Here is a 27,001-nt window from a genome sequence, read left to right as displayed (position 1 = left end):
AAAGAAGAGCCTATTAAAAAACAAACGCATCTTGTCAGGGAGAGAATCAATCAATCATTGAGGAGCGATCAGTGTTTATGAAGTGGTTGATAAGCAATGTCCGTGTGTCACGCTGAGCTCCCAGAACAGCATGCTCTCTAACTCGTATTACCTCGGATTTGACTGGTAGAGCTCAAGGCAGACCTCGTTGCCCCTGCTCCTCTGCACTTTTGACCCCGTTATTGGCTTTCTCCATTGCTATGAGAAATGATGACCCCCGTTTATATTTAATTGACCTGTCACATAGACACTTGCCTGACTCTCAAACTGCATGTGCAACTGCTTCGAGAACCACATTCTCCCAAAAAGTTCAGCTGAACTGTCTTTTGGTGGGAGGGAGGAAGAGAGAGGAGTGGAGGTTGAAGAGTATTTGATACAGCTGTCCACTTATGGTGGGGCTATCTGCTCAAGTATTTACATTTTTGTCCGTGTAGGAAGTTTTAGATGGAGGCCTCAGACCATAAAATCAACTGAAAAGGTTTGTATCCATCAGTGGATCTCCAAATGTAGCCTAGGGCTGTGGCGGTCACAAAATTTTGTCAGCTCTGACTGTCAATTATATGACTGTCGGTCTCACAGTGATTGACCGTTAATTAAATAAATACATTTAGCAACTCCTGGCTTCCACATTTCCTGCAAGCCACTGATGCAGACTTTTGGAACATCTACATTTTAAAAAGTCTAATAAATCCATGTATTATCACCTTCACCATCATTATACATCCAATATTCATTTTAGACCGGTCTAAAGAATTATGATATGAAGAAAATGTAGCCTGTTTCAGAAGAACAGAATAGCATACTCTGAATTGTCCTTATGTTAGGTCCTGATCTGCCTATGCCAAATGTGACTCACCACCTGGATTCAGTCTTATGTAGCAACATTTGAAATTGTGTTTTTTACATTGTATAAAGGTAGAGTCTCAGAGCTACAAAATGGTATATCATACACTGCATTTGAGGAACAATGGGAGAGTAATTTGGCTTTGAAAGTTGATCAACTTGTAAACTCATTTTTGAAAAATGGCCTTTGAATGTTTTGGTTTCTCGTGAAAAGCTCCTCTTTGTCTCCACCCATTCAGCATCGTCCACACCCTCTTAAACTTTAGCCCCACCCATGGATCGCTTAAAGACATACAGGACTTTTTTTTGCCATTTACACGCCAACTCCCCCCTTTATATTCAATTTTGAGAAACACTTCCTCTTATGTTGTGTAATAGATATTTACATGTTGTGGCCCACTCAAAGTGAATGGAAAGTGTTTTACCTGAAGGATTCCACTGATTATGATATTTATACAAATCCTGTTTTTGTATAGGCCCCAAGCATGTAAACTCAGCAAAAAAAGAAACGTCAACTGCGTTTATTTTCAGTAAACTTAACATGTGTAAATATTTGTGTGAACATAACAAGATTCAACAACTGAGACATAAACTGAACAAGTTCCACAGACATGTGACTAACAGAAATGGAATAATGTGTCCCAGAACAAAGAGAGGGTTAAAATCAAAAGTTACAGTTAGTATCTGGTGTGGCCACCAGCTGCATTAAGTACTGCAGTGCATCTCCTCCTCATGGACTGCACCAGATTTGCCAGTTATTGCTGTGAGATGTTACCCCACTCATCCACCAAGGCACCTGCAGTCCTGTGCAGGTGTTGTTACACGTGGTCTGCCACTGCGAGGACGATCAGCTGTCCGTCTTGTCTCCCTGCAGTCTCCCTGAAGCGCTGTCTTAGGCGTCTCGCAGTACGGACATTGCAATTTATTGCCCTGGCCACATCTGTAGTCCTTATGCCTCCTTGCAGCATGACTAAGGCAAGTTCACGCAGATGAGCAGGGACCCTGGGCATCTTTCTTTTGGTGTTTTTCAGAGTCAGTAGAAAGGCCTCTTTAGTGTCCTAAGTTTTCATAACTCTGACCTTAATTGCCTACCGTCGGCAAGCTGTTAGTGTCTTAGTGTCCACAGGTGCATGTTCATTAATTGTTTATGGTCCATTGAACACGCATGGGAAACAGTGTTTAAACCCTTTACAATGAAGATCTGTGAAGTTATTTGGATTTTTACTAATTGTCTTTGAAAGACAGGGTCCTGAAAAAGGGACTTTTTTTTTGCTGAGTTTATGTGAACAAACATACATTGCCTGTTTTGTTCTGGAATCGTCATGGTCTGTTCCTCTGGTGTATTGATTTATATCTGTAGACAAGTCAACGTGTTTTGAAATGTATTCCAAAGGTGTTACAGGTTCTGAAAACAGAGGCACTACACTACAAAGCTATCTCACGTTCTAGCTGACATGTTTCAGAAACACCTTTAGTGGCCAGTTTGATAATGCTTAATCACATCGTGTACAGATGTATATTAAGTCATTTAGAAAATAAGTTAATGGTTTCCTAAGAACAAGTCTTTTTTCCACTCCCTTACTTTTTTAAATTTGAGAATACACAGAACTGGTAGAACTATTTATGTGAAATGAATTCTGATCAATTCTAAATAAATTATGTAAAATTACCCCAAAATTCCATGATAAAATAATAGAATGACAAACCAAAGAAATATGTATAGCAGCCTAGAGGTAAGTAAATGGTGGTTTCTTCCCTGACTATCGGGGTCTGAATCAGATCACTGTGAGGTATAGCTACCCACTACCGCTCATAGCCACTGCGATAGAGTCAATGCACGGGGCGCGCTTCTTCACTAAACTAGATCTCAGGAACGCTTACAACCTGGTGCGTATCCGAGAGGGAGACAAGTGGAAGAAGGCTTTCAGTACCACCTCTGGGCACTATGAGTACCTCGTCATGCCGTACGGTTTGATGAATGCGCCATCAGTCTTCCAAGCCTTTGTAGACGAGATTTTCAGGGACCTGCACGGTAAGGGTATAGTGGTGTATATTGATGACATTTTGATATACTGCGCTGCACACGCAGAGCATGTGTCCCTGGTGCGCAGAGTTCTTGGTCGCCTGTTGGAGCATGACCTGTATGTCAAGGCTGAGAAATGCCTGTTCTTCCAACAGTCTGTCTCCTTCCTAGGGTATCGCATTTCCACTTCAGGGGTGGAGATGGAGAGTGACCTCACTGTAGCCGTTCGTAAGTGGCAGACTCCCACCACAGTAAAGGGGGTGCAGCGGTTCTTAGGGTTTGCCAACTACTACCGGAGGTGTATCCGGGGTTTTGGTCAGGTGGCGGCTCCCATTACTTTACTGCTGAAGGGGGGCCGGTTGCGTTTGCGGTGGTCAGCTGAAGCAGACAGGGCTTTTAGTCACCTGAGGGCTCTGTTTTCCTCAGCTCCCGTGTTGGCCCATCTGGATCCCTCTTTGCCGTTCGTAGTGGAGGTGGACACGTCCGAGGCTGGGATAGGAGAGGTGCTTTCTCAGTGCTCGGGTATGCCACCTAAGCTCCGCCACTGTGCCTTCTTCTCGAAGCAGCTCAGCCCGGCGGAGCGAAACTATGATGTGGAGCTGTTGGCTGTTGTCAGAGCCTTGAAGGCATGGAGACATTGGCTTGAGGGGGCTAAACACCCTTTTCTCATCTGGACTGACCACCGCAATCTGTAGTACATCCGGGCGGCGAGGAGACTTAACCCTCGCCAGGCAAGGTGAGCCATGGTTTTCACCCGTTTTGTGTGTTTACCCTTTCCTACAGACCAGGCTCTCAGAACGTTAGGGCAGACACATTGTTCCGGCTGTATGACGCAGAGGAGCGGCCCATGGATCCCACTCCCATACTCCCGGCTTCTTGCCTGGTTGCACCGGTAGTGTGGGAGCTAGACACGCTCCCCTCCCGCTCCCCTTCAGTGTCCAGCTGGGCGTCTGTACGTGCTGTTTGCTGTCCGCGACCGGATGATCTATTGGGCCCATATCTCACCCTCCTCTGGTCATCCTGGTATCGGTCGGACGGTGCGCTGTCTTAGTGGGAAGTACTAGGAGCCCAGTGCAAGGCTCCTAGACACCTGCTCAGAGGTAAGTTACAACCCTTACCCGTTCCACAACTGCCATGTTCGCATCTGTCGATGGATTTCCTGACTGATCTTCCTCCTTCACAGGGTAACACCACGATTCTGGTCGTTGTGGAAAGTTTTTCTAAGTCCTGTCGTCTGTTCCCGTTGCCCGGTCTCCCTACGGCCCTACAAACTGCGGAGGCTCTATTTACACACGTCTTCCGGCACTACGGGGTGCCTGAGGATATAGTTTCTGATCGGGGTCCCCAGTTCACGTCGAGGGTCTGGAGTGCGTTCATGGAATGTCTGGGGGTCTCGGTCAGCCTTGGCTCAGGTTTTCACCCCGAGAGTAACAGGCAGGTGGAGAGAGTAAATTAAGATGTGGGTAGGTTTCTGAGGTCTTATTGCCAGGACCGGCCGGGGGAGTGGGCAGAGTTCGTGCCCTGGGCAGAGATGGCCCAGAACTAACCTTTCTCCCTTCCAGTGTGTATTGGGGTATCAGCAGCTTCTGGCACCTTGGCATCAGAGTCAGGCCGGGGCTCCTGCAGTGGACGACTGGTTCCGGCTCGCGGAGGAAACATGGGAGGCCGCCCATGTCCACCTTCAGCGCACCGTACTGCGGCAGAAAGTTGGCGCAGACTGTCACCGCAGTGAGGGTCTGGCTCTCGACCCGAATTCTGCCCTGTCTGTCGCTGGGTCCGTGGTTTGTGGCCTCATTTAAAGTCCTGAGGAGAGTGAACAAGGTATGTTTCAGGTTACAGCTTCCCCCCGATTACCACATCAACCCCTCGTTCCATGTGTCTCTCCTCAGGCCGGTGGTGGCTGGCCCGCTCCAGGAGTCTGAGGTGCGGAATGTTCCTCCGCCCCCTCTGGACATCGAGGGGGCCCCGGCGTACTCCGTTCATTCCATACTGGATTCGAGACGTCGGGCGAGGGGCTTTCAGTACCTCGTGGACTGGGAGGGGTATGGTCAGGAGGAGAGATGCTGGGTTCCAGTGGAGTACGTGTTGGATCCTTGTATGCTGTGATATTTCCACCGTCTCCATCCGGATCGCCCTGCGCCTCGCCCTCCCTGGGTCGCCCCCGAGGTCGGTGCTGACGTGAGGCAGGGAGGGTGGGGTACCGTCACGACTTCCACCGATGTCGGTCCCTCTCCTTGTCAGGTGGTGTTCGGCGGTCAACGTCACTGACCTTATAGCCCTCAGTTTTGTCAGCACTTATTAAATGATTCCGTTTATTCCAAGTTCGTTCTCCTGCGCCTGACTTCCCTGCCACCAGCACGCACCTTTTACAGATTATGTGAAGATTGATTGTTTTTTATAAGATAAGTTTAATGCTAGCTAGCAACTTACCTTGGCTCCTTGCAGCCACAAGGTCATTTTGACACTGCACTCGCGTAACAGGTGGTCAGCTTGCCACCCAGTTTCCTCGTAGATTGCAATGTAATCGGCCATAATCGGCGTACAAAAATTCCGATTTCCGATTATTATGATAACTTGAAATTGGCCATAATTAATCGACCATGTTGATTAATCGGTCAACCTCTAGTAGAGTGTCCAGATGGAAGTCACTCCTCAGTAAAAGGGCCATGACAGCCCGCTTGGAGTTTGCCAAAAGGCACCTAAAGACTCTCAAACCATGAGAAACAAGATTGGTCTGGTCTGGTCTGATGAAATCAAGACCGAACCATTTGATCTGAATGCCAAGCGTCACGTCTGAAGGAAACCTGGCACCATCCCTACGGTGAAACATGGTGGTGTCATCATCATGCTGTGGGGATGTTTTTCAGCGACAGGGACTGGGAGACTAGTCAGGATCGAGGGAAAGATGAACAGAGCAAAGGTACAGAGAGAGATCCTTGATGAAAACCTGCTCCAGAGCTCTCAGGATCTCAGACTGGGGCGAAGGTTCACCTTCCAACAGGACAACGACCCGAAGAACACAGCCAAGATAACGCAGGAGTGGCTTCTGGACAAGTCTCTGAATGTCCTTGAGTGGCCCAACCAGAGCCCTGGACTTGAACCCGATTGATCATCTCTGGAGAGACCTGAAAATAGTGGTGCAGCGACGCTCCCCATCCATCCTGACAGAGTTTGAGAGGATCTACAGAGAAGAATGGGAGGAACTCCCCAAATACAGTTGTGTCAAGCTTGTCGCGTCATATCCAAGAAGACTCAAGGCTGTAATCGCTTCCGAAGGTGCTTCAACAAAGTACTAAGTAAAGGGTCTGAATACTTGTAAATGCAATTTTTCTGCTGTTTTTTATACATTTGCAAACATGTCTAAAAGCCTGTTTTTGCTTCATCATAATTGGGTTTTGTTTGTAGATTGATAAGGCTGTAACTGATCAAAATGTTGAAAGAGTCAAGGGGTCTGAATACTTTCCGAATGCACTGTATATGAGTGCATTCTAAGGGAAAGAATGCCCTCATGCCAGGGAATCTTCTACTCAACCTCAACTACCTCAGTGTGTGTTGTATCACACCTAATCAGATGGCTAACATCTTATTGTTGTGTGTAAGAGAGCACACCAGTCTCTTGAGCAGGAATATATCACTATTGGTCAGTCCAAAATGAACAGTCTGCAGTCACATGCAGTGTTCCATAGGGGTCAGTGTTGGAGCCTTTTTAATCTATATTCTTTGCCAAATCATCCCCTTTTTAATCTATATGCTTGGCCAAATCCTCAGACATTACAACGTTGTTTCCCTGGCAAGGATGGACTGCATGACAAAGAAATCAGTAAATTGTCACCTGTAGTAAGGTGATTTGGTCAAAAGTGTCCAGTCAGCAAATAAGTAAAAAATTACTCATCAGTTACTCCCAACACCAATGTTATTGAATCTCAACATGCAGCAAGCCACAAGCTTCTTCTCCATGGATGACAAAGTACTGTCTTCCATCTTAACTCTGTAGGCTTTGTGTTCCTACTTAGTACATATGAAAGTGCCCCCAGACAATGTACACGCAACCCATTTCACCAACTTATAAGTCTGCTCTGGAATGTTCGAGCATTTTGTTTCACACTTCAGGAGAAATTTGTCCTGCTGTCTTACCGTATTTCAAATGCACAGAAAGACTTCCAACAGCATCAACCATCAACCAGTGGAAAAATCCTGATGTTCTCCAGGAGCACTTTGTGTTGGTGAAAACAAATAGTTTCAAATGCAGATTGAACAGATACTTGAAGAATGCTGTGAGTGTCCAGAGGGTTTTCCTTTTGTTAGAATTGGACTTTTTCATGGCTTAAAGTCAATTGAAGACTGGGTGGATTATATATATTTTTAAATCAGCGTAAGTGCCAAGCACACGTTAGTTGTCCATTTCATAATGTAAAAACTGCCTCTCTGGCAGTTTCGTTTCAATTAGGTTTTATTAAGAAGCATAAAATCACATGAAGAAGTATACACATCAAATTGTGGGATTCTGTTTTACATATAAAACAGTAATCCTTTATATTTATAAGAAAATGGATACAAAACAACACAAAAATTAAGTGAACTACTGTAACTCAGCAACATTTGCGGGCGACACACTGCATGTGACTGCAATCGAAAAAGTGATACTTTTGAATCATCTGTCAATAGAACATTCTTAGAAGATTCTTGATGATCATCCAGGTGTTTACGGGTGCTTTTTGGAAAACTTTGGTCAACTTTTTTTGCAGAGGAATATTTCTGTTTGTAATAAAGCCCTTTTGTGGGGAAAAACGAATTCTGATTGGCTGTGCCTGGCTCCCCAGTGGGTTGCCCTGGCTCCCAAGTGGGTGCCTATGCCCTCCCAGGCCCATCCGTGGCTGCGCCCCTGCCCGGTCATGTGAAATCCATAGATTAGGGCCAAAGGAATTTATTTCAATTGACTGATTTCCTTATGAACTGTAATTCAGCAAAATCTTTGAAATTGTTTAATGCGTTTATATTTTTGTTCATAATAAATAAATTAAGTAGAAATACATTTTGTAATTTCCAAACTCAGGTTCCCTTTATCTAATTTTAGGTTATGGTTGAAGATCTAATAACATTCAGAATCAAAAATATGCAAAAATAGAGAAAATCAGAAAGTGGGCAAATACTTTTTTACATCAATGAATCTATTGTAGGCCTACATTATTTTAGGCAGCTCCCGTTTTGGATGTGCATAAAACCCCCTTCATGTAGGCTACATGTGTCCATATGCCCATTATGAGATGAGAGATGAGTTGATGCGGGTAACTTTTTTTTTTTTACTGTAGATGTTGATTTCCTTTAACCAATGCTTGTTTACTGTTTCATATGATTGAAAACCAAGCCCTGTGTAGGCTACCCTTATTTTAGGCCTATCATGTCGGTCTCCTTTCTTCAGCTGTCACCAGTAATCACACCTCTAAATATGCGGTGAAATGACCATTATGAAGTGCTCAGTCATTCCCATTAGACAAATATATAACATTAAATTAGACAGCATAACAAGCTTCTAAAGCCCCCCCCCCCAACTACAATAACAAATAGACAAACATTTAGTATTGATACAGTTGTAACATCCATCGAGTGGTGAAACTATACCTGACCTCCAGGAACGTAGGTTTCTGTGTTTTCAATTGCAGTCTAAACCCTGCGATCTGTTCTGAGCTGTCATACGCTTGGCCCCTTCTTACCTTCTACTCCGGCTTAATTCGTCTTTTAACAAACATACGTATCTTCTTCCTCGCCACCCATATTGGTTTTATAGTGCATGAAGAAGAGAGATGGACAGACGGGGTGTTCCTGCTATATGGCAGGATTATGATGACTTGCGGTCTCTGCCTGCTGGGATGTCATGACATTTCAGGGAGTGGAATTACATCTGCGAGGCAGGTCCATTCTTTGCTCTAAGCCCTGCTCGCATGTAATAGCAGGTACCGATTAGCAGGTATAATATGATATTGTTGCCATCTAATGCACATTGAAATGTCATAAATCAACACTGCAGAGCTCTCCCTATCCTCTGCCGTGCCTTGATTGTATTACTGTTCATGATATCTGGAGATGTGCATGTACACCCTGGCCCATCTACTGTTGCTAGCCCCAATTCTGACTTGTGCTCTGATATCTGTTTCACTGATTTCTGCTCTCGTAAAAACCTGGGTTTTCTGCACGTTACACTAGAAGCTTATTACCTAAAATGGAGAAATTGAAGGTGTGCTTTCATAGCTCCAATCAAGATGTTTTGGTCATTTCTGAGACGTGGTTAAGAGAGTGTTTTGAATACTAATGTTAACCTTTCTGGTTATAAACTTTTTCGGCAAGACAGATCTTCCAAAGGTGGGGAGTGACAATCTTTACCAAGGATCACCTTCAGTGCTCGGTTGTCTCCACAAAGTCTGTCCCCAAACAATTTGCTCTGCTGGTTTTAAACATTAAACTTTCAAATAGCTCTTCATTGTCTGTTGCTGGGTGTTATCGTCCTCCATCAACACCGGCCTGTTCCCTACCTGCTTGGACCTTCTTTTTGATACAGTATTTTCAGTGGTAAGCCCCTATAAAGAAAATGAGACTTAAAAACAGGTTCAGCCCCTTGTTTGACTGTGGTCTAACCCCAAGAAGTTCTGGAAAACGGTTAAAGACCTGGAGAATAAACGCTCCTTCTCACAGCTACCCATGTCCCTTAATGTTGATGATGTGGTTGTTTCTGACAAGAAGCACATGGCTGAGCTCTTCACTTCATTAAGTCAGGATTCCACTTCATTAAATCAGGATTCCTATTTGACTCAGCCATGCCTCCTTGCCCGTCCGACATTTCCTTATCTCCCACCCCTTCTAACGCGACTAGCCCCGATTCTCCTCCCTCTTTTCCCCCTGCCCCGCTACAAAGTTTCTCCCTGTAAGTGGTCACAGAGTCCAACGTGCTAAAGGAGCTCCTTAAACTTGACCCCCAAAAAACATCTGGGTAAGATGGTTTCGACCCTTTCTTCTTTAAGTTTGCTGCCCCTATAATCGCCAAGCCTATCTCTGACCTTTTTAACCTGTCTCTCCTTTCTGGGGAGGTTCCCAAAAATGCAGGGCTTGACATTAACCTGTTTATCCACTTGTCCTTCAGATAAGTTGACTGAAAATGTTGTTGTGTTGTTTGATGCAAGAAACCACTTTACAAAATGCATTATTATTATTCCCATACCATTATTACAGAGAATCAGACAAATTATGTTACCCTCTGCCTATTGGCTACGTAGCTTATTCAAACCCCTTATTCAAGTCCCTTTCCTCCACTGACACGGACCAAAAAGGGACACCGTCTTCCAGCTGATGGCAAAACTCGAGTTGCACTGCATTATTTTTGCCTCATGCACAAATCCATGTTGTTACTCCTATGAACAGAGGAAGTGAAATATTCTGAAATGTTTCAATATTAAAAAAGACCCAAGCCACTAATAATAACAACGCAAGCCTATCGATACACATTCCTACTCATTCATTACTGCTGCAGTGCTTGTTGTAGTGCTGAGTGGAAATAGGAAGAATGCAAATTGTTTTATACAAAGTGTTGACAGTGCTCAGTAAGAACTTAAATATGAACTTACTTTTATGCCTGCTACGTTACTACAGACACTGTAATCTGAGCCATCCGGTTGGCCAGCGGTAGGCCTATAGTGCACTTTTTATTTTATTTTTATTTAACCTTTATTTAACTAGGCAAGTCAGTTAAGAACAAATTCTTATTTTCAATGACGGCCTAGGAACAGTGGGTTAACTGCCTGTTCAGGGACAGAATGACAGATTTGTACCTTGTCAGCATGTACCTTCAGACTCATAAAATGGTTCAAAATGACAACATTTTGGGCAGCACATCCTATAGGAGAGCTATTTATTTTGTCTCCCATACAGGGTTTAACCATGCCCAACACTGATATTTGTCACTGACTACTAGCAATGTGTTATTGTGAGAATGGTTATTGAGAGATCTCTTAAGTAAATATATTCACTGTTGCTATTGAATTCATTCCAAAGGGTAGGTTTAGTCCAGTGAAAACACATTGGGAATTCAGCAAACTTCTGGCTGTCTTTCTGAGTGTGTGAATAAAGGTTTAAATCTCATTGATCAACGTATCAACCAAATATTACCCACATTTCCATGTTGAAATGACGTGTGTGCCCAGTGGGCAATGACATAACATTTAGGGGCATTATATTTGCGGCACAAAAAAGGTATTTTAATAGACTTTTTTGTTGCTTTATTTTTATTGATTTATACAATATATGAAATGCTTATGTTTACTTTATAGCATTCCAAATAATAGATATCTCTAAAACCTAAAAACATGCCACTGCAACTCTACTCATCACTTTTGGGACAAGACAATTTGCTTGGTCTATGTACTTTAAACAAAGCAAAAACAAAGATTTGCAGTATAAATTATTTGCATTATGTGTTATCATTGGCAAACAGTTCCATATAACATAGACACGGCATGATGTTTAATTATTTTTCCTTTTAAAGTTGTTTTCATGGTTGCAAAAGTAAGGGACGTGTTTGAATGTATCAAATATATAAAAAGCTGTACATATGCAATATCCAGTATTACTAATTTGTTTTGAGTCACGTGCCATGCAAAGTATTGGAAAGTCTTCTTCACCTTTAAGAAAATAAGCAGACAATAAAGCTTATCCTATCTCATCATGTTTCAGCACGAAAATGTTCGTGATTTCAAAATGGAAATAGATTTTACCATAGTCGGTCAAGTGATATTATCAGGCAATATACGGTTATTTAAGACCTGGGGTTCTGTCCCAAATAGCCCCCTATTCCCTATGTAGTGCACTACTTTTGACCAGGGCCCATATGGGATACAACCACAGATATGACTGTGATCAGGTGATATTTAACATTTATATCCCCCAAGAATTTTGTTCTCATTTACATTTTAGCAGATGCTCTTATCCTTGTTCAAGGGCACCTCAACAGATTTTTCACTTTGTCGGCTCGGGGATTCTAACCAGCAATCTTTCTGTTACTGGCCCAACGCTCTAAACGACTAGGCTACTGCTCTTTTCCTACCTCTTCTTTTTAATTGTAAAGCTGCATATACATGTTGTTCCCACAAATCAAATAAGGTTAAGCTTCAGAGAAGGTTGCTTTAATATCTTTATATAGATTGCATCCCAAATGTGACACCCTATTATTCCCTATATAGTGCACTGCTTTTGACCATGGCCCATAGGCCTGTCTCTCTCTCTGTCTGTCTCTATGCCCCTCCCTCTCTCTCTCTTTCTCTCTCTCTCTCTCTCTCTCTCTCTGTCTGTCTGTCTCTGTCCCTCGCTCTTTCTCTCTCTCTGTCTGTCTCTATGTCCCTCCCTCTTTCTCTCTCTCTCTGTCTGTCTCTATGTCCCTCCCTCTCTCTCTCTCTCTCTCTCTCTCTGTCTGTCTCTATGTCCCTCCCTCTCTCTCTCTCTCTGTCTGTCTCTATGTCCCTCCCTCTCTCTCTCTCTCTGTCTGTCTCTGTCCCTCCCTCTCTCTCTGTCTGTCTCTATGTCCCTCCCCCTCTCTCTCTCTCTCTCTCTCTCTCTCTCTCTCTCTGCCACACACTACCTGTCTCTATTTTGCTCACTTTAAAAAAAAGTAACACTATTTTAAGGGTCCATAATAAACCATTTGTAAGGCATTTCTAATTGATTTGGCATTTGCAAACTGTTTGTTCACCATTATTTAATCATTACTTGCCTTACGAAACTATTCAGACCGCTTGACTTTTTCCACATTGTGTTACGTTACAGCCTTATTCTAAAATTGATAAACTCATTTTTTTCACCTCATCAATCAATACTTTTTGTTGTTTGTGTCGAACTGCTTTGCTTTATCTTGGTCAGGTCGCAGTTGTAAATGAGAACTTGTTCTCAACTAGCCTACCTGGTTAAAATAAATACACACAGTACCCCATAATGACAAAGCAAAAACAGGTTAGTAGAGATTTTTGCTAATATTCTGCCATTCTTCTCTGCAGATCCTCTCAAGCTCTGTCAGGTTGGATGGGGAGTGTTACTGCACAGCTTTTTTTCAGGTCTCTCTAGAGATGTTCGATCAGGCTTAAGTACGGGCTATGGCTGGGCCACTCAAGAACATTCAGAGACTTGTTCCGAAGCCACTCCTGTGTTCTCCTGGCTGTGTGCTTAGGGTCGATGTCCTGTTGGAAGCGCCCATGTCTCGGCCGGTTCGCCCAGGTGGGACGCCGGGTGGTGCCCCTAGGGGGGGTACTGTCACCACGTCTGCTTGAGGGCCCTAGGCTACCCTGCATCACATACTACTATCATCCATTACGTACACCTGCCTTCCCTCATCACGCACATCAGCGATATTGGACTCACCTGGACTCACTCATAACCCGTTATTACCTCCCCTATATTTGTCAGTTCCCCAGCTCTGTTCGCCACTTCTGCATTGATTGTCTTTTGTTTGTATAACTAGTTTGCTGACGCTGTTCCTGTCTCGTTCCATGTCCGTGATTTATCAAATGTTTTACTCCCCATACCTGCTTCGTCTCTCCAGCGTCATTCCATGTGACAAATAAGGGTGTAACGTAACAAAATGTTGAAAAATTCAAGGGGTCTGAATACTTTCCGAAGGCACTGTAGCTGAACCAGATTGATGACCAGAGATAGAAATCTGTTGAAAGGGGTAATAGAGATTTTTCAAGAAAATAATGTCTACACGCTGCAGTTTTGAGGAATGCCTGTCAACGTTATTCAAAGTCAAGGTATAATTTGGGTTTCCTTTGGAAATGAATTGTAGATGGTCTAAATTGTAGATGGTGCATACACATGATATTTTAGAGTCAACTCAGGCAGCACGGGATTAGACTAACCAGATTTGTGGAAATCACTGGAATGAGACTGTCCTCATCTGTTTGTTTTCCACTGTTCTTGTGTTGTTTGGGGATACTATTGAGTTAAACACACACACACACACACACACACACACACACACACACACACACACACACACACACACACAGAGCAAGTAAGTCAAGTAAACCAAACCTCCTCAGTCTATCTTGTCACTATGTTTGGACTGGGCCCTGTCTGTCTATCTGTATGTCTGTGATAGTCTCTGTCATGTTTACTTCGACAAGATCAAAGTTGTTCTTTCCCGAAAGAAGTTGCTCTCCCGCTTTACTTTGTCCTTCTTCAGCCCGTTCCTCTTCCCATTATGAATTAAAAATATGATAAAACAGTGATCTACCCTCTCCTCGCTCCTCTTTTCCCAACACAGGAGTCTCATGTTTGTGGTGTCTGCAGTGTTATAACCACAGAGAATTTACAACTCTACTTATAGACATAAACTCTGGTGTGTGCCAGATTGTGTGTATTTGTGTATTTGTAAATGTGTGTGGACGTGTCTTTGAGAGAAAGAGAGCGAGACCTGGGGCTTTATGCTTTGCACCACATGCTATTTTGGTGGACTCTAAATCAAACAAACTGTTTTTTTAGTTCTGCTAGGTTCTAATTCTCAGAGTAAAAACTCAATGGACACTATGAAAACTCAAACCAAGTTTAATCTTCCCAGAGGTCAATACAGCTGCATTAGACAAAGACATGTTTAGAATAGTTGTGGTATATGTACCCCACTTTGGGTGGAGTCTCCTCCTTCTCGCTAAACATTGTATCTTTATTGCTAGGTAGGGAACTAAGTGATACGGGTAATACACTTTTCTTTCTGACCTGATCTGACCTCTACCCCGTTCATCACTAATCCATGGCTCTCTCCCCTTACCAATGCCTGCTACATGTGATTGTTTTCCCTACTCTCAGTACATTCCAAGCTTAATTGCACCCACCACATGCCTTCCTCTTACAGATAACCATTAACTTCTGGTGTAGCCCCTCGGCTATGTCTCATTACAACTAATGATTAATAACATTTAAAGTTCTGAAATCCAAACCTATCAACTCCTACAACTATTAACCCTTTCCCCTGTAAAGTAGCAAAAGAGGTGACTGATATAATCCTGACCTTCTCTATCATTCATCATTAAACATAGCTGCTCAATATGTAGATATGACAAATACACGTTCACGCACGCACGCACGCACGCACGCACGCACACACACACACACACACACACACACACACACACACACACACACACACACACACACACACACACACACACACACACACACACACACACAGATTATGATCTAAAAGGCTAAGCTTGTCCTAGATCAACACTCCTGCTCTGAGATACTTTGAATATGGGCGCTGAACTAGGATGAGTGTTGCCTTTTCGATCATAATGAATTTGATTTATATAAAATCAAATCACATTTTACTGGTCACAGATTTTATTGCGGGTGTAGAGAAATGCTTGTGTTCCTAGCTCCAACAGTGCAGTAGTATCTAACAATTCACAACAATACACAAATCTAAAAGTAAATGAATGGAATTATAAATATTAGGATAAGCTATATTGGAGTGGCATTGACAAAATACAGTAGAATAGAATACGGTAGATACATATGACATGAGTAAAGCAGTATGTAAACATTATTAAAGTGGCCAGTGATTCCATGTCTCTGTATATGACCTTGCCTTCTGGATGGTAGTGCGGTGAACAGGCCGTGGCTTTGGTGGTTGATGTGCTTAATGATATTTTTGGCCTTCCTGTGACATCGGGTGCTTTAGGTGTCCTGGAGGGCAGGAAGTGTGCCCCCGGTGATGCGTTGGGCAGACCGTACCACCCTCTGGAGAGTCCTGCAGTTGCGGGTGGTGCATTTGCCATACCAGGTGGTGATACAGCCCGACATGATGCTCTCATTGTGCATCTGTAAAAGTTTCTGAGGGTCCTCCTGAGGTTGAAGAGGCGCTGTTGTGCCTTCTTTACCACATTGTCTCTGTGGGTGGACCATTCCAGATTGTCAGTGATGTGTATGCTGAGGAACTTGAAGCTTTCCACCTTCACCACTGCGGTCCCATCGATGTGGATGGGGCGTGCTCCCTCTGCTGTTTCCTGAAGTCCACGACCAGCTCCTTTGTTTTACTGATGTTGAGTGAGAGGTAATTTTCCTGGCCCCACTCTGCCAGGGCCCTCACCTCCTCCCTGTAGGCTGTCTCGTCATTGTTGGTAATCAGGCCTACTACTGTTGTATCGTCTGCTAACTTGATGATTGAATTGGAGGCGTGCCTGGCCACACAGTCATGGGTGAACAGAGAGTACAGGAGGGGGCTAAGAACGCATCCTTGTGGGACCCCTGTAATGAGGATCAGCGATGTGGAGGTGTTGTTTCCTACCTTCACCATCTGGGGTCAGCCCATCAGGAAGTCCAGGATCCAATTGCACAGGGTGGGGTTCAGACCCAGGGCCCCGAGCTTAATAATGGGCTTGGAGTGTACTATGGTGTTGAAGGCTGAGCTATAGTCAATGAAAAGCATTCTGACATAGGTATTCTTCTTGTCCAGATGGGATAGGACAGTACGATGGCGATTGCATCGTCTGTGGATCTATAGGGGCGGTAAGCAAATTGAAGTGGGTTTAGGGTGTCTGTTAAGGTAGAGGCTATGATCCTTGACTAGTCTCTCAAAGCACTTCATGATGACAGAAGTGAGTGCTATGGGGCGATAGTCATTTAGTTCAGTTACCTTTGCTTTCTTGGGTACAGGTACAATGGTGGACATCTTGAAGCAAGTGTGGACAGCAGACTGGGATAGGGAGAGATTGAATGTGTCCGTTAACACTCCAGCCAGCTGGTCTGCGCATGCTCTGAGGATGATGCTAGGCCGCCAGCCCTGTGAGGGTTAACACGCTTAAATGTCTTACTCAATTTGGCCACGGAGAACGAGTCCTTTCGAGTGGGACATGTCGGTGGCATTGTTTTATCCTCAAAGCGGTTGAAGAAGGTGTTTAGCTTGTCTGGGAGCAAGACGTCAGTGTCCGCGACATGGCTGGTTTTCTCTTTGTAATCCATGATTTTCTGTATACCCCGCTACTTACGCCTCGTGTCTGAGCCGTTGAATTGGGACTCCACTTTGTCTCTGTACTGACGATTTGCATGTTTGAATTCCTTACGGAGGGAATAACTATGGTGTTTGTATTCAACCATATTCCCTGTCACCTTACATGGTTAAATGCGGTGGTTCGCATTTTCAGTTTTGCACAAATGCTGCCATTAATCCAGTGTCTAGTTTGGGTAGGTTTCAATAGTCACCGTGGGTACAACATCCTCTATACACTACCTGATGAACTCAGTCACTGTGTTGTGTAAGCATCAATGATATTCTCAGAGGCTACCCGTAACATATCCCAGTCCGCGTGATCAAAACAATCTTGAAGCATGGATTTAGATTGGTCAGACCAGTTTTGAATAAACCTTAGCACGGGTTCTCCCTGTTTGAGTTTCTGCCTATAGGAAGGGAGGAGCAAAATGGAGTCGTGATCTAATATGTCTAAGGCAACCCGGGGGTGTCACGGTCGTCCTCCTCTTCATCTGAAGAGGAGAGGCGAAAAGGATCAGAGGACCAATATGCGGCGTGGTAAGTGTCCATGGTAAATCTTTAATAAAGAAAGACTGAACACTATACAAGAGAGTAACAAAAACAATAGGCCAAATTCGACCGTGAAGCTACAAAATGAGACCTGTGCTGACACAAGCCACTAACATAGACAATCACCCACAAACAAACAGTGCAACCCAGGCTACCTAAGTATGATTCTCAATCAGAGACAACTAATGACACCTGCCTCTGATTGAGAACCATACTAGGCCGAAACATAGAAATGCCCCAAAACATAGAAAAACAACCATAAACTGCCCACCCAACTCACGCCCTGACCATACTAAATAAATACAAAACAAAGGAAATAGGTCAGAACGTGACAGGGGGAGGGCCTTGAAGGCATCTCAAAAAGGCAGGTAGCTGTGATCTAGTGTTTTTTCTAAGCGAGTACTACAGTCAATGTGTTGATAGAACTTCGGTAGCGTTTTCCTCAAATTTGCTTTGTTAAAATCCTCAGCCACAACGAATGCGGCTTCAGGATATGTGGTTTCCAGTTTGTATAAAGTCCGGTGTAGTTCCTTGAGGGCCGTTGTGGTATCTGTTTGTTGGGTATTATACACAGTTGTGACTATAACCGAAGGAAACTCTCTTGGGAGGTAATACGGTCAGTTGATTGTGAGGTATTCTAGGTCAGGTGAACAAAAGGACTTGAGTTTCTGTATGTTATCATAATCACAACATGAGTAGTTAATCATTAAGCATACACCTCCACCTTTCTGTTTCCCCTTTGAACATGGTGAACCTGATCCTAGATCAGCACCCCCTACTCATGTGACACTTGATACATACGGCCCCAGATCTCATCAAAAGGAAACAAACCCAACAGGCAAACAACCTGATGTGATGGAACAAAGATGTGCTCTACATTATCCCGTAAACTCACCTCTCATCAATGTAAACCACTGTTTGTTCTTCATTTGTTGTAAGCTGTAATTTACGGAATGTTATATCCAGCACACGTGTATAGTTTCATTGAGAGCTTAATAAACAATTTGCTACATAGTGCACTACTATTGACCAGAGCGCTATGAGCCCACTGGGCGGAAGGGAGTTTTAGTTTTTAGTAAGCAAATATTCAATGCAGTTCAGCGCAAAAACATGGTAATTAACTGCATTGACCATAATCCATTGCACCTGTTGATTTCCTGCTCAGGGAGAAATGGATACGCCTGCTGTGTTAGGTTATATACACAGATACACAGACCGCATGAGAGAGAGATGTACACAACACAACAACTAGAGGGAGGGATAGAGACAGTTCATGAAAGAAAGCATGCCGTATCTTCTTTGTCGAACTAGTAGAATGATTTCGTCAGACAGCTCTGCAGCGAGCCTAGCTAAATTGAATGACTAAAGAAAGAACAATATGGGGAGTACAGAAATAACGCTGCATGGCTGCTACTGCCTAAGCAGAGATGAGATGATGACTTTATTTTACTTTTATCCAGAGCCGTGCATCCCCCGAAACACAACGCAACCAAGCTGCACTGCTACTTGACACAATGCCCGCTTAACCCGGAAGCGACCGTACATTGCGCCCGGTACACCACAGGAGTCGATGGGACAAACCCTCCCGGCCAAACCCTCCCCTAGCCTAGATAATGCTGGGCCAGTTGTGCGCCGGGCCCGCCTTAGACCACTGCCCGCCTTAGACCACTTAGGCCCTTTTATATTTTATTTAACTAGGCAAGTCAGTTAAGAACAAATTCTTATTTACAATGACGGCCTACACTGGCTAAACCCAGACGACGCTTGGCCAATTGTGCACCTCCCTATGGGACTCCCAATCACGGCCGGTTGTGATACAGCCTGAATTCGAACTAGGGTGTCTGTAGTGTTATTCTCAGAGGCTACCCGGAATATATCCCATTAGTTAAAGGAATGGAAAATTATAAAGTCATCAAATGAAAACTGAGTAATATACAAAATTGAAATATTTTCTTTCATAGTAATTTCCTTTTTTTCTATAGATGTCTACCAATTGTGGACATGACAGAGACAATGGAATATTTTCAATGTTATGGCAATTTAATTGCTTCAAATGCTAGTCCGTTATAGCCTAGTTCGTTAGATTGCCTGCCCCATGTTTGTTAAATATATATAGATATGTTAACCTACATATGTTCAAATATTTAATATATGTTAGATTGCTGCAAATGGTGCAGCGGTCTAAGGCACTGCATCTCAGTGCTAGAGGCGACACTACAAATCCTGGTTTGATTCCAGGCTGTATCACAACCGGCCGTGATTGGGAGTCCCATAGGATGATTTGTGAATAATGAAAAAGCTTTAGGGAAAAAGCCTCAAATATTTCAAAGCATTCTCAGTAGACCATTTAAAATGCTTTTATTCATAGTTTACTTTTGGTTAATGACCAGGATATTGATTAAGGGGAGGATTTTAATAAAATTTAACGAAATGGGGGGAAACCAATTGTTGTTTTATGTTTCTAAGTTCGAGATTCACAGGCGTAAAAGGCACATCTCTCCTTCCATGTGCACTGTGCCTCATGGCTGGATAGGCTGTGCTTCTGTTTTTACATGACTAACGTGCATTTGACACTTGCGCCTCCTCAGCACCAGCAGAAGAAAAGAGCCAGAGTCTTCTCATTTAAATTGTGTGTAATTTTTTTATTTATTGATGTTAGTCCATACGTATGTACAGTGGGGCAAAAAAGTATTTAGTGAGCCACCAATTGTGCAAGTTCTCCTACTTATAAAGATGAGAGAGGCCTGTAATTTTCATCATAGGTACACTTCAACTATGACATTGTAGGATTTTGAATGAATTTATTAGCAAATTATGGTGGAAAATAAATATTTGGTCACCTACAAACAAGCAAGATTTCTGGCTCTCACAGACCTGTAACTTATTTTTTAAGAGGCTCCTCTGTCCCTCACTCGTTACCTGTATTGATGGCACCTGTTTGAACTTGTTATCAGTATAAAAGACAAACAGTCACACTCCAAACTCCACTATGGCCAAGTCCAAAGAGCTGTCAAAGGACACCAGAAACAAAATTGTAGACCTGCACCAGGCTGGGAAGACTGAATCTACAATAGGTAAGCAGCTTGGTTTGAAGAAATCAGCTGTGGGAGCAATTATTAGGAAATGGAAGACATACAAGACCACTGATAATCTCCCTCGATCTGGGGCTCCACGCAAGATCTCACCCCGTGGGGTCAAAATGATCGCAAGAACGGTGAGCAAAAATCCCAGAACCACACTGGGGGACCTAGTGAATGACCTGCAGAGAGCTGGGACCAAAGTAACAAAGCCTGCCATCAGTAACACACTATGCCGCCAGGGACTCAAATCCTGCAGTGCCAGACGTGTCCCCCTGCTTAAGCCAGTACATGTCCAGGCCCGTCTGAAGTTTGCTAGAGAGCATTTGGATGATCCAGAAGAAGATTGGGAGAATGTCATATGTTCAGATGAAACCAAAATATAACTTTTTGGTAAAAACTCAACTTGTCATGTTTGGAGGACAAAGAATGCTGAGTTGCATCCAAAGAACACCATACCTACTGTGAAGCATGGGGGTGGAAACATCATGCTTTGGGGCTGTTTTTCTGCAAAGGGACCAGGACGACTGATCCGTGTAAAGGAAAGAATGAATGGGGCCATGTATCGTGAGATTTTCAGTGAAAACCTCCTTCCATCAGCAAGGGCATTGAAGATGAAACGTGGCTGGGTCTTTCAGCATGACAATGATCCCAAACACACCGCCCGGGCAACAAAGGAGTGGCTTCGTAAGAAGCATTTCAAGGTCCTGGAGTGGCCTAGCCAGTCTCCAGATCTCAACCCCATAGAAAATCTTTGGAGGGAGTTGAAAGTTTGTGTTGCCCAGCAACAGCCCCAAAACATCACTGCTCTAAAGGAGATCTGCATGGAGGAATGGGCCAAAATACCAGCAACAGTGTGTGAAAACCTGGTGAAGACTTACAGAAAACGTTTGCCGTAAAAGGGTATATAACTAAGTATTGAGATAAACTTCTGTCGTTGACCAAATACTTATTTTCCAACATAATTTGCAAATAAATTCATAAAAAAATCCCACAATGTGATTTTCTGGATTTTTTTTCTCATTTTGTCTTTCATAGTTGAAGTGTACCTATGATGAAAATGTAAGGCCTCTCTCATCTTTTTAAGTGGGAGAACTTGCACAATTGGTGGCTGACTAAATACTTTTTTGCCCCACTGTATTTCAGTAGTTAGGTTTCCATCCAGTTTGCGACATCAGTGGCAGTTCTAGCTTGTATGGCTCCCTGGGCGAACCCCCTCCTCAGCGCCATTCTGTACGAACTGTAAGTTTTTTTGTAACAAAACAATAGAAAATCATAACATTTAAAACTATATTAATATAAAAATATATACAGAAATAAGACTCATAAATATCAAAAAGAAGTAACAAAGACAAATAGAATCAAATTTGGCACTCGAGCATCAATACATTACCCATCCCCCAACACTGTCAACCAAGAGTCAAGACTAAACCAATTCACCTTGGTGGTGTGTCGACTGGTTTTATAGTATTCTTAACAATTTCGGACACAAACCAGAAAAAAATTCAACACATATCAATCAATAAATCAAATGTATTTATAAAGCCCTTCTTACATCAGCTGATATATCAAAGTGATGTTCAGAAACCCAGACTAAACCCCCAAACAGCAAGCAATGCAGGTGTAGAAGCACGGTGGCTAGGAAAAACTCCAGGCACTGAGGGGTGGCCAGTCCTCTTTTGACTGTGCCGGGGGGAGATTATAACAGAACATGGACAAGATGTTCAAATGTTCATAGATGACCAGCAGGGTCAAATAATAATAATGACAGTGGTTGTCGAGGGTGCAACATGTCAGCACCTCAGAAGTAAATGTCAGTTGGCTTTTCATAGCCGATCATTCAGAGTATATCTACCGCTCCTGCTGTCTCTAGAGAGTTGAAACCAGCAGGTCTGGGACAGGTAGCACGTCCAGTGAATAGGTCAGGGTTCCATAGCCGCAGGCAGAACAGTTGAAACTGGAGCAGCAGCACGGCCAGGTGGACTGGGGACAGCAAGGAGTCATCATGCCAGGTAGTCCTGAGGCATGGTCCTAGGGCTCAGGTCCTCCAAGAGAAAGAGAGAGACTTAAAGAGAGCATACTTAAATTCACACAGGACACTGGATAAGACAGGAGAAATACTCCAGATAGAACAGACTGACCCTAGCCCCCCGACAAATAAACAAATGCAGCATAAATACTTGAGGCTGAGACCGGAGGGGTCGGGAGGCACTGTGGCCACATCCAACGATACAGGGACAATCAGGCAGGATATAACCCACCCACTTTGCCAAAGCACAGGCCCCTTCAACCACCAAGTGGAGCCTTGAGGAACACCAGCATTTACAGTTGATTTGTGAGAGGACAAAGCATCCACAGGGACAAACTGATGTCTTTCCGACAGATAAGATCTAAACCAGGCCAGAACTTGGTCCGTTTTAGGACCACTATACTTGGTCCGTGTAGACCCATTTAATCTGTGTAGACCAGTTTTTAATCTCTCCAAAATAATGTGGTGATCGATGGTATCAAAAGCAGCACTAAGGTCTAGGAGCACGAGGACAGATGCAGAGCCTCGGTCTGACGCCATTAAAAGGTAATTTACCACCTTCACGAGTGCAGTCTCAGTGAAGATATCGGCCAATAGTTTTTTTTATTTTTTATTGGTCAAGGTTTGGCTTTTTAAAGAGAGGCTTTATTACTGCCACTTTTAGAGTTTGGTACACATCTGATGGATAGTGAGCCGTTTATTATGTTCAACATAGGAGGGCCAAGCACAGGAAGCAGCTCTTTCAGTAGTTTATTTGGAATAGGGTCCAGTATGCAGCTTGACGGTTTAGAGGCAATGATTATTTTCATCAATGTGTCAAGAGATATAGTACTAAAACACTTGAGTATCTCCCTTAATCCTAGTTCCTGGCAGTGTTGTGCAGACTCAGGAAAACTGAGCTTTGGAGGAATACGCAGATTTAAAGAGGAGTCCGTAATTAGCTTTCTAATGGTCATGAAAGCCATCCTCTCTTGGGGAATGCTGCTTTTTAGATAGTTTTGCGACAGTATCAAAAATACATTAAGTTGGAAAAATAGGATGATCGAGCAGCAGTGAGGGCTCTTCAGTACTGCACGGTACTGTCTTTCCAAGCTAGTCGGAAGACTTCCAGTTTGGTGTGGTGCCATTTCCGTTCCAATTTCCTGGAAGCTTGCTTCAGAGCTTGGGTATTTTCTGTATACCAGGGAGCTATTTTCTTATGACAAATGTTTTTAGTTTTTAGGGGTGCAACTGCATCTAGGGTATTGCGCAAGGTTAAATTGAGTTACTCAGTTAAGTGGTTAACTGATTTTTGTCCTCTGACGTCCATGAGTAGGCAGATGGAGTCTGGAAGGGCATCTAGGAATCTTTGGGTTGTCCAAGAATTTATAGCACAACTTTTGATGATCCTTGGATGGAGTCTGAGCATATTTTTTGTTGCGACTGCAAATGTGGTCCGATATGGTGGTCGGATAGTCCAGGATTATGAGGAAAAACATTAAGATCCACAACATTTGTTCCACGGGACAAAACTAGGTCCAGGGTATGACTGTGGCTGTGAGTAGGTCCGGAGACATGTTGGGCAAACCCCACTGAGTCGATGATGGCTTCGAAATCCTTTTGGAGTGGGTCTGTGGACTTCTCCATGTGAATATTAGTCACCAATAATGTGAATATTATCTGCCATGACTACAAGGTCCGATAGGAATTCAGGTTAAAGTGAGGAATGCTGTATATGACCCAGGAGGCCTGTAAACAGTAGCTATACAAATGTATTGAGTAGGCTGCATAGATTTCATGACTAGAAGCTCAAAAGACGAAAACTTTATTTTTGTTGTAAATTGAAATTTGCTATCATAAATGTTAGCAACACCTCCGCCTTTGCGGGATGCGCGGGGGATATGGTCACTAGTGTAACCAGGAGGTGAGGCCTCATTTAACACAGTAAATTCATCAGGCTTAAGCCATGTTTCAGTCAGGCCAATCACATCAACATTTTGATCAGTGATTAGTTCATTGACTATAACTGCCTTGGAAGTGAGAGATCTAACATTAAGTAGCTCTATTTTGAGATGTGAGGTATCACAATCTCTTTCAATAATGGCAGGAATGGAGGAGGTCTTTATTCCATTGAGACTGCTAAGGCGAACACTGCCATGTCTAGTTTTGACCAAACTAAGTCGAGGCACAGACACGGTCTCAATGTGGATAGCTGAGCTGACTACACTGACTGTGCTAGTGGTAGACTCCACTAAGCTGGCAGGCTGGCTAACCGCCTGCTGCTTGGCCTGCACCCTATCTTATTGTGGAGCTTGTGGAGTTAGAGCCCTGTCTATGTTTGTAGATAAGATGAGAGCACCCCTCCAGCTAGGATGGAGTCTGTCACTCCTCAACAGGCCAGGCTTGGTCCTGTTTGTGGGTCAGTCTCAGAAAGAGGGCCAATTATTTACAAATTCTATCTTTTGGGAGGGGCAGAAAACCGTTTTCAACCAGCAATTGAGTTGTGAGACTGCTGTAGAGCTCATCACTCCCCTTAACTGGGAGGGGGCCAGAGAAAATTACTTGATGCCGACACATCTTTCTAGCTGATTTACACGCTGAAGCTATGTTGCGCTTGGTGACCTCTGACGATTTCATAGTAACATTGTTGGTGCCAACGTGGATAACAATATCCCTATAATCTCCAGTTTTAGCTTTAGCCAGCACCATCTTCAGATTAGCCTTAATGTCGGTAGCCCTGCACCCTGGTAAACAGTGTATGATTGCTGGATGATTCTTTTTAAGTCTAATACTGCGGGTAATGGAGTTGCCAATGACTAGGGTTTTCAATTTGTCAGAGCTAATGGTGGGAGGCTTCGGCGTCTCAGACCCCGTAACGGGAGGAGTAGAGACCATAGACGTCTCAGCCTCTGACTCCGACTCGCTGTTGGCGACTAGCTGTCTGTGAATTATAAATTCACAGTGTTATGAATAAATTGTGGTTTATTTGGTAGCATATCATACTGATTTTACTAATTGCATTAGTACTGTACAAAGTTAGAGGTGCGCTATTTGATAGATTCCCCCGCTCCCCCTACCTCAGTATTCTAGTGGGGAGACCTGAGGTCAACCTACCCCGCCCCCCTCGCCATCATGTACTTCTTAGTGGGAGACCTTCCCAGGCAGTAGCCTGCCTAGCTCACAAACTAGAATCAGAGTGCCCACTCCGACAAGGTTAATTTACCCACAGTCCCACATAGTCACATGATGTCATTGACGTGACATGCAAATGAGCAATAGAAAACCGTTTGCGCAAATGTCACCGTTACAATTTTTGTGGTGCCGGTTCCCCATGCCGCTCCCGGCAAGATGCCGCCCTGGGCGGCTGCCCATGTTGCCTAATACCTAAATTCGCCAATGGGCGACATATTCTAAAATAAAAACAAAATGCACATTTTCCCACCAGAGATATATTCTCATCAAATTGACTGTTGCAGATATAAAGCTGTGCGCTATGACATAATGCACATAAAAATACCTTTTGCAGTTAAATTCCTGAATAAAAAAAATACAAGTTAAATGGGTTTCCATCGCATTTTCAACTCTACTGATGGTTTTGTCACCAAATATTGTGGTATATAGCGAGTGTGCCCACTTTGGTATTGACACGTGTGCTCTTGCCAACAGCTCACAGATACTGTATAGTCTACATGAGATTATTATGGACAAAAGAGCGAGTTTATTTTTATTTGTCAAATGGGCAGCCTAGTGTTCAGTGATCATGTCACCAGAATAAGACCCTTGATATTTTTCGAAAAAGAACATCAAGCTCATTTCACCACCCTGTGAAATGTGTCATCATTTATTTAGTCGTAGCCTAAAAAAACTGCATGCGTGACCTGAACTTTACTTCGATATGATTGTTATTATATCAATATTTGCGCATAAAAGTATTTCCACCGACATTTCAAGCATCAATGAATTTAGTTTTGTCGACATTTAATTTACCGACAAATGTTCTGTTTCCACCAAGCCTGTCGTGAATTTTTTAAATCAGAAATATACTTTACTCGCATAAAAAGGTTGGATGGAAACCTGGTTAGTGACTATGACTGCCATGTGGGTATACTGTATAAAAATTATGGGCATTCATGATTCTTTCTCCCTCCATTCTTCTTCAGCGTTCAAGCTGTCGATGGGCAAACAGGAGGCTTTTGAGATCTTCAGGAGAGACCATGAAGACCGGCTGACCATCGAGGACAACAAGGCCCTGCTCAAACAGAGGTCAGAGGGCAAGGGGAGGCCTTGTTGGGAACTTCGATTTCAGTTTACCAGTTGTTCCTAGTTTTTAATCTGAAAGTTTGCTACGGTTGATAAACCCTGAAAATAGATCGATAGCACTTGAACAGACTTTGAACTTATCCTATGTGCATAGAAATTGATAGTAACTTTATTTGTCCTAGTGT

General features: G+C 43.5%; 1 protein-coding gene across 1 annotated transcript in view; it reads left to right on the top strand.

The window, feature by feature from the left end:
- The window catches only part of LOC110506078 (kinesin-like protein KIF6), a 99,716-nt gene that overhangs the window by 6,919 nt on the left and 65,796 nt on the right, over nt 1-27,001 (top strand). Inside the window, exon 2 of the mRNA XM_021585497.2 lies at nt 26,717-26,819. Within this exon, the coding sequence (XP_021441172.1) occupies nt 26,717-26,819 (103 nt within the window). The remainder of the gene's footprint in view (nt 1-26,716; nt 26,820-27,001) is intronic.

This window comes from Oncorhynchus mykiss, chromosome 26, assembly GCF_013265735.2.
Source record: "Oncorhynchus mykiss isolate Arlee chromosome 26, USDA_OmykA_1.1, whole genome shotgun sequence".
NCBI classification, from domain to species: Eukaryota; Metazoa; Chordata; class Actinopteri; order Salmoniformes; family Salmonidae; genus Oncorhynchus; species Oncorhynchus mykiss.
Note: the sequence above shows the minus strand (reverse complement) of the source record. Positions and strands in the feature narration are given on the sequence as shown.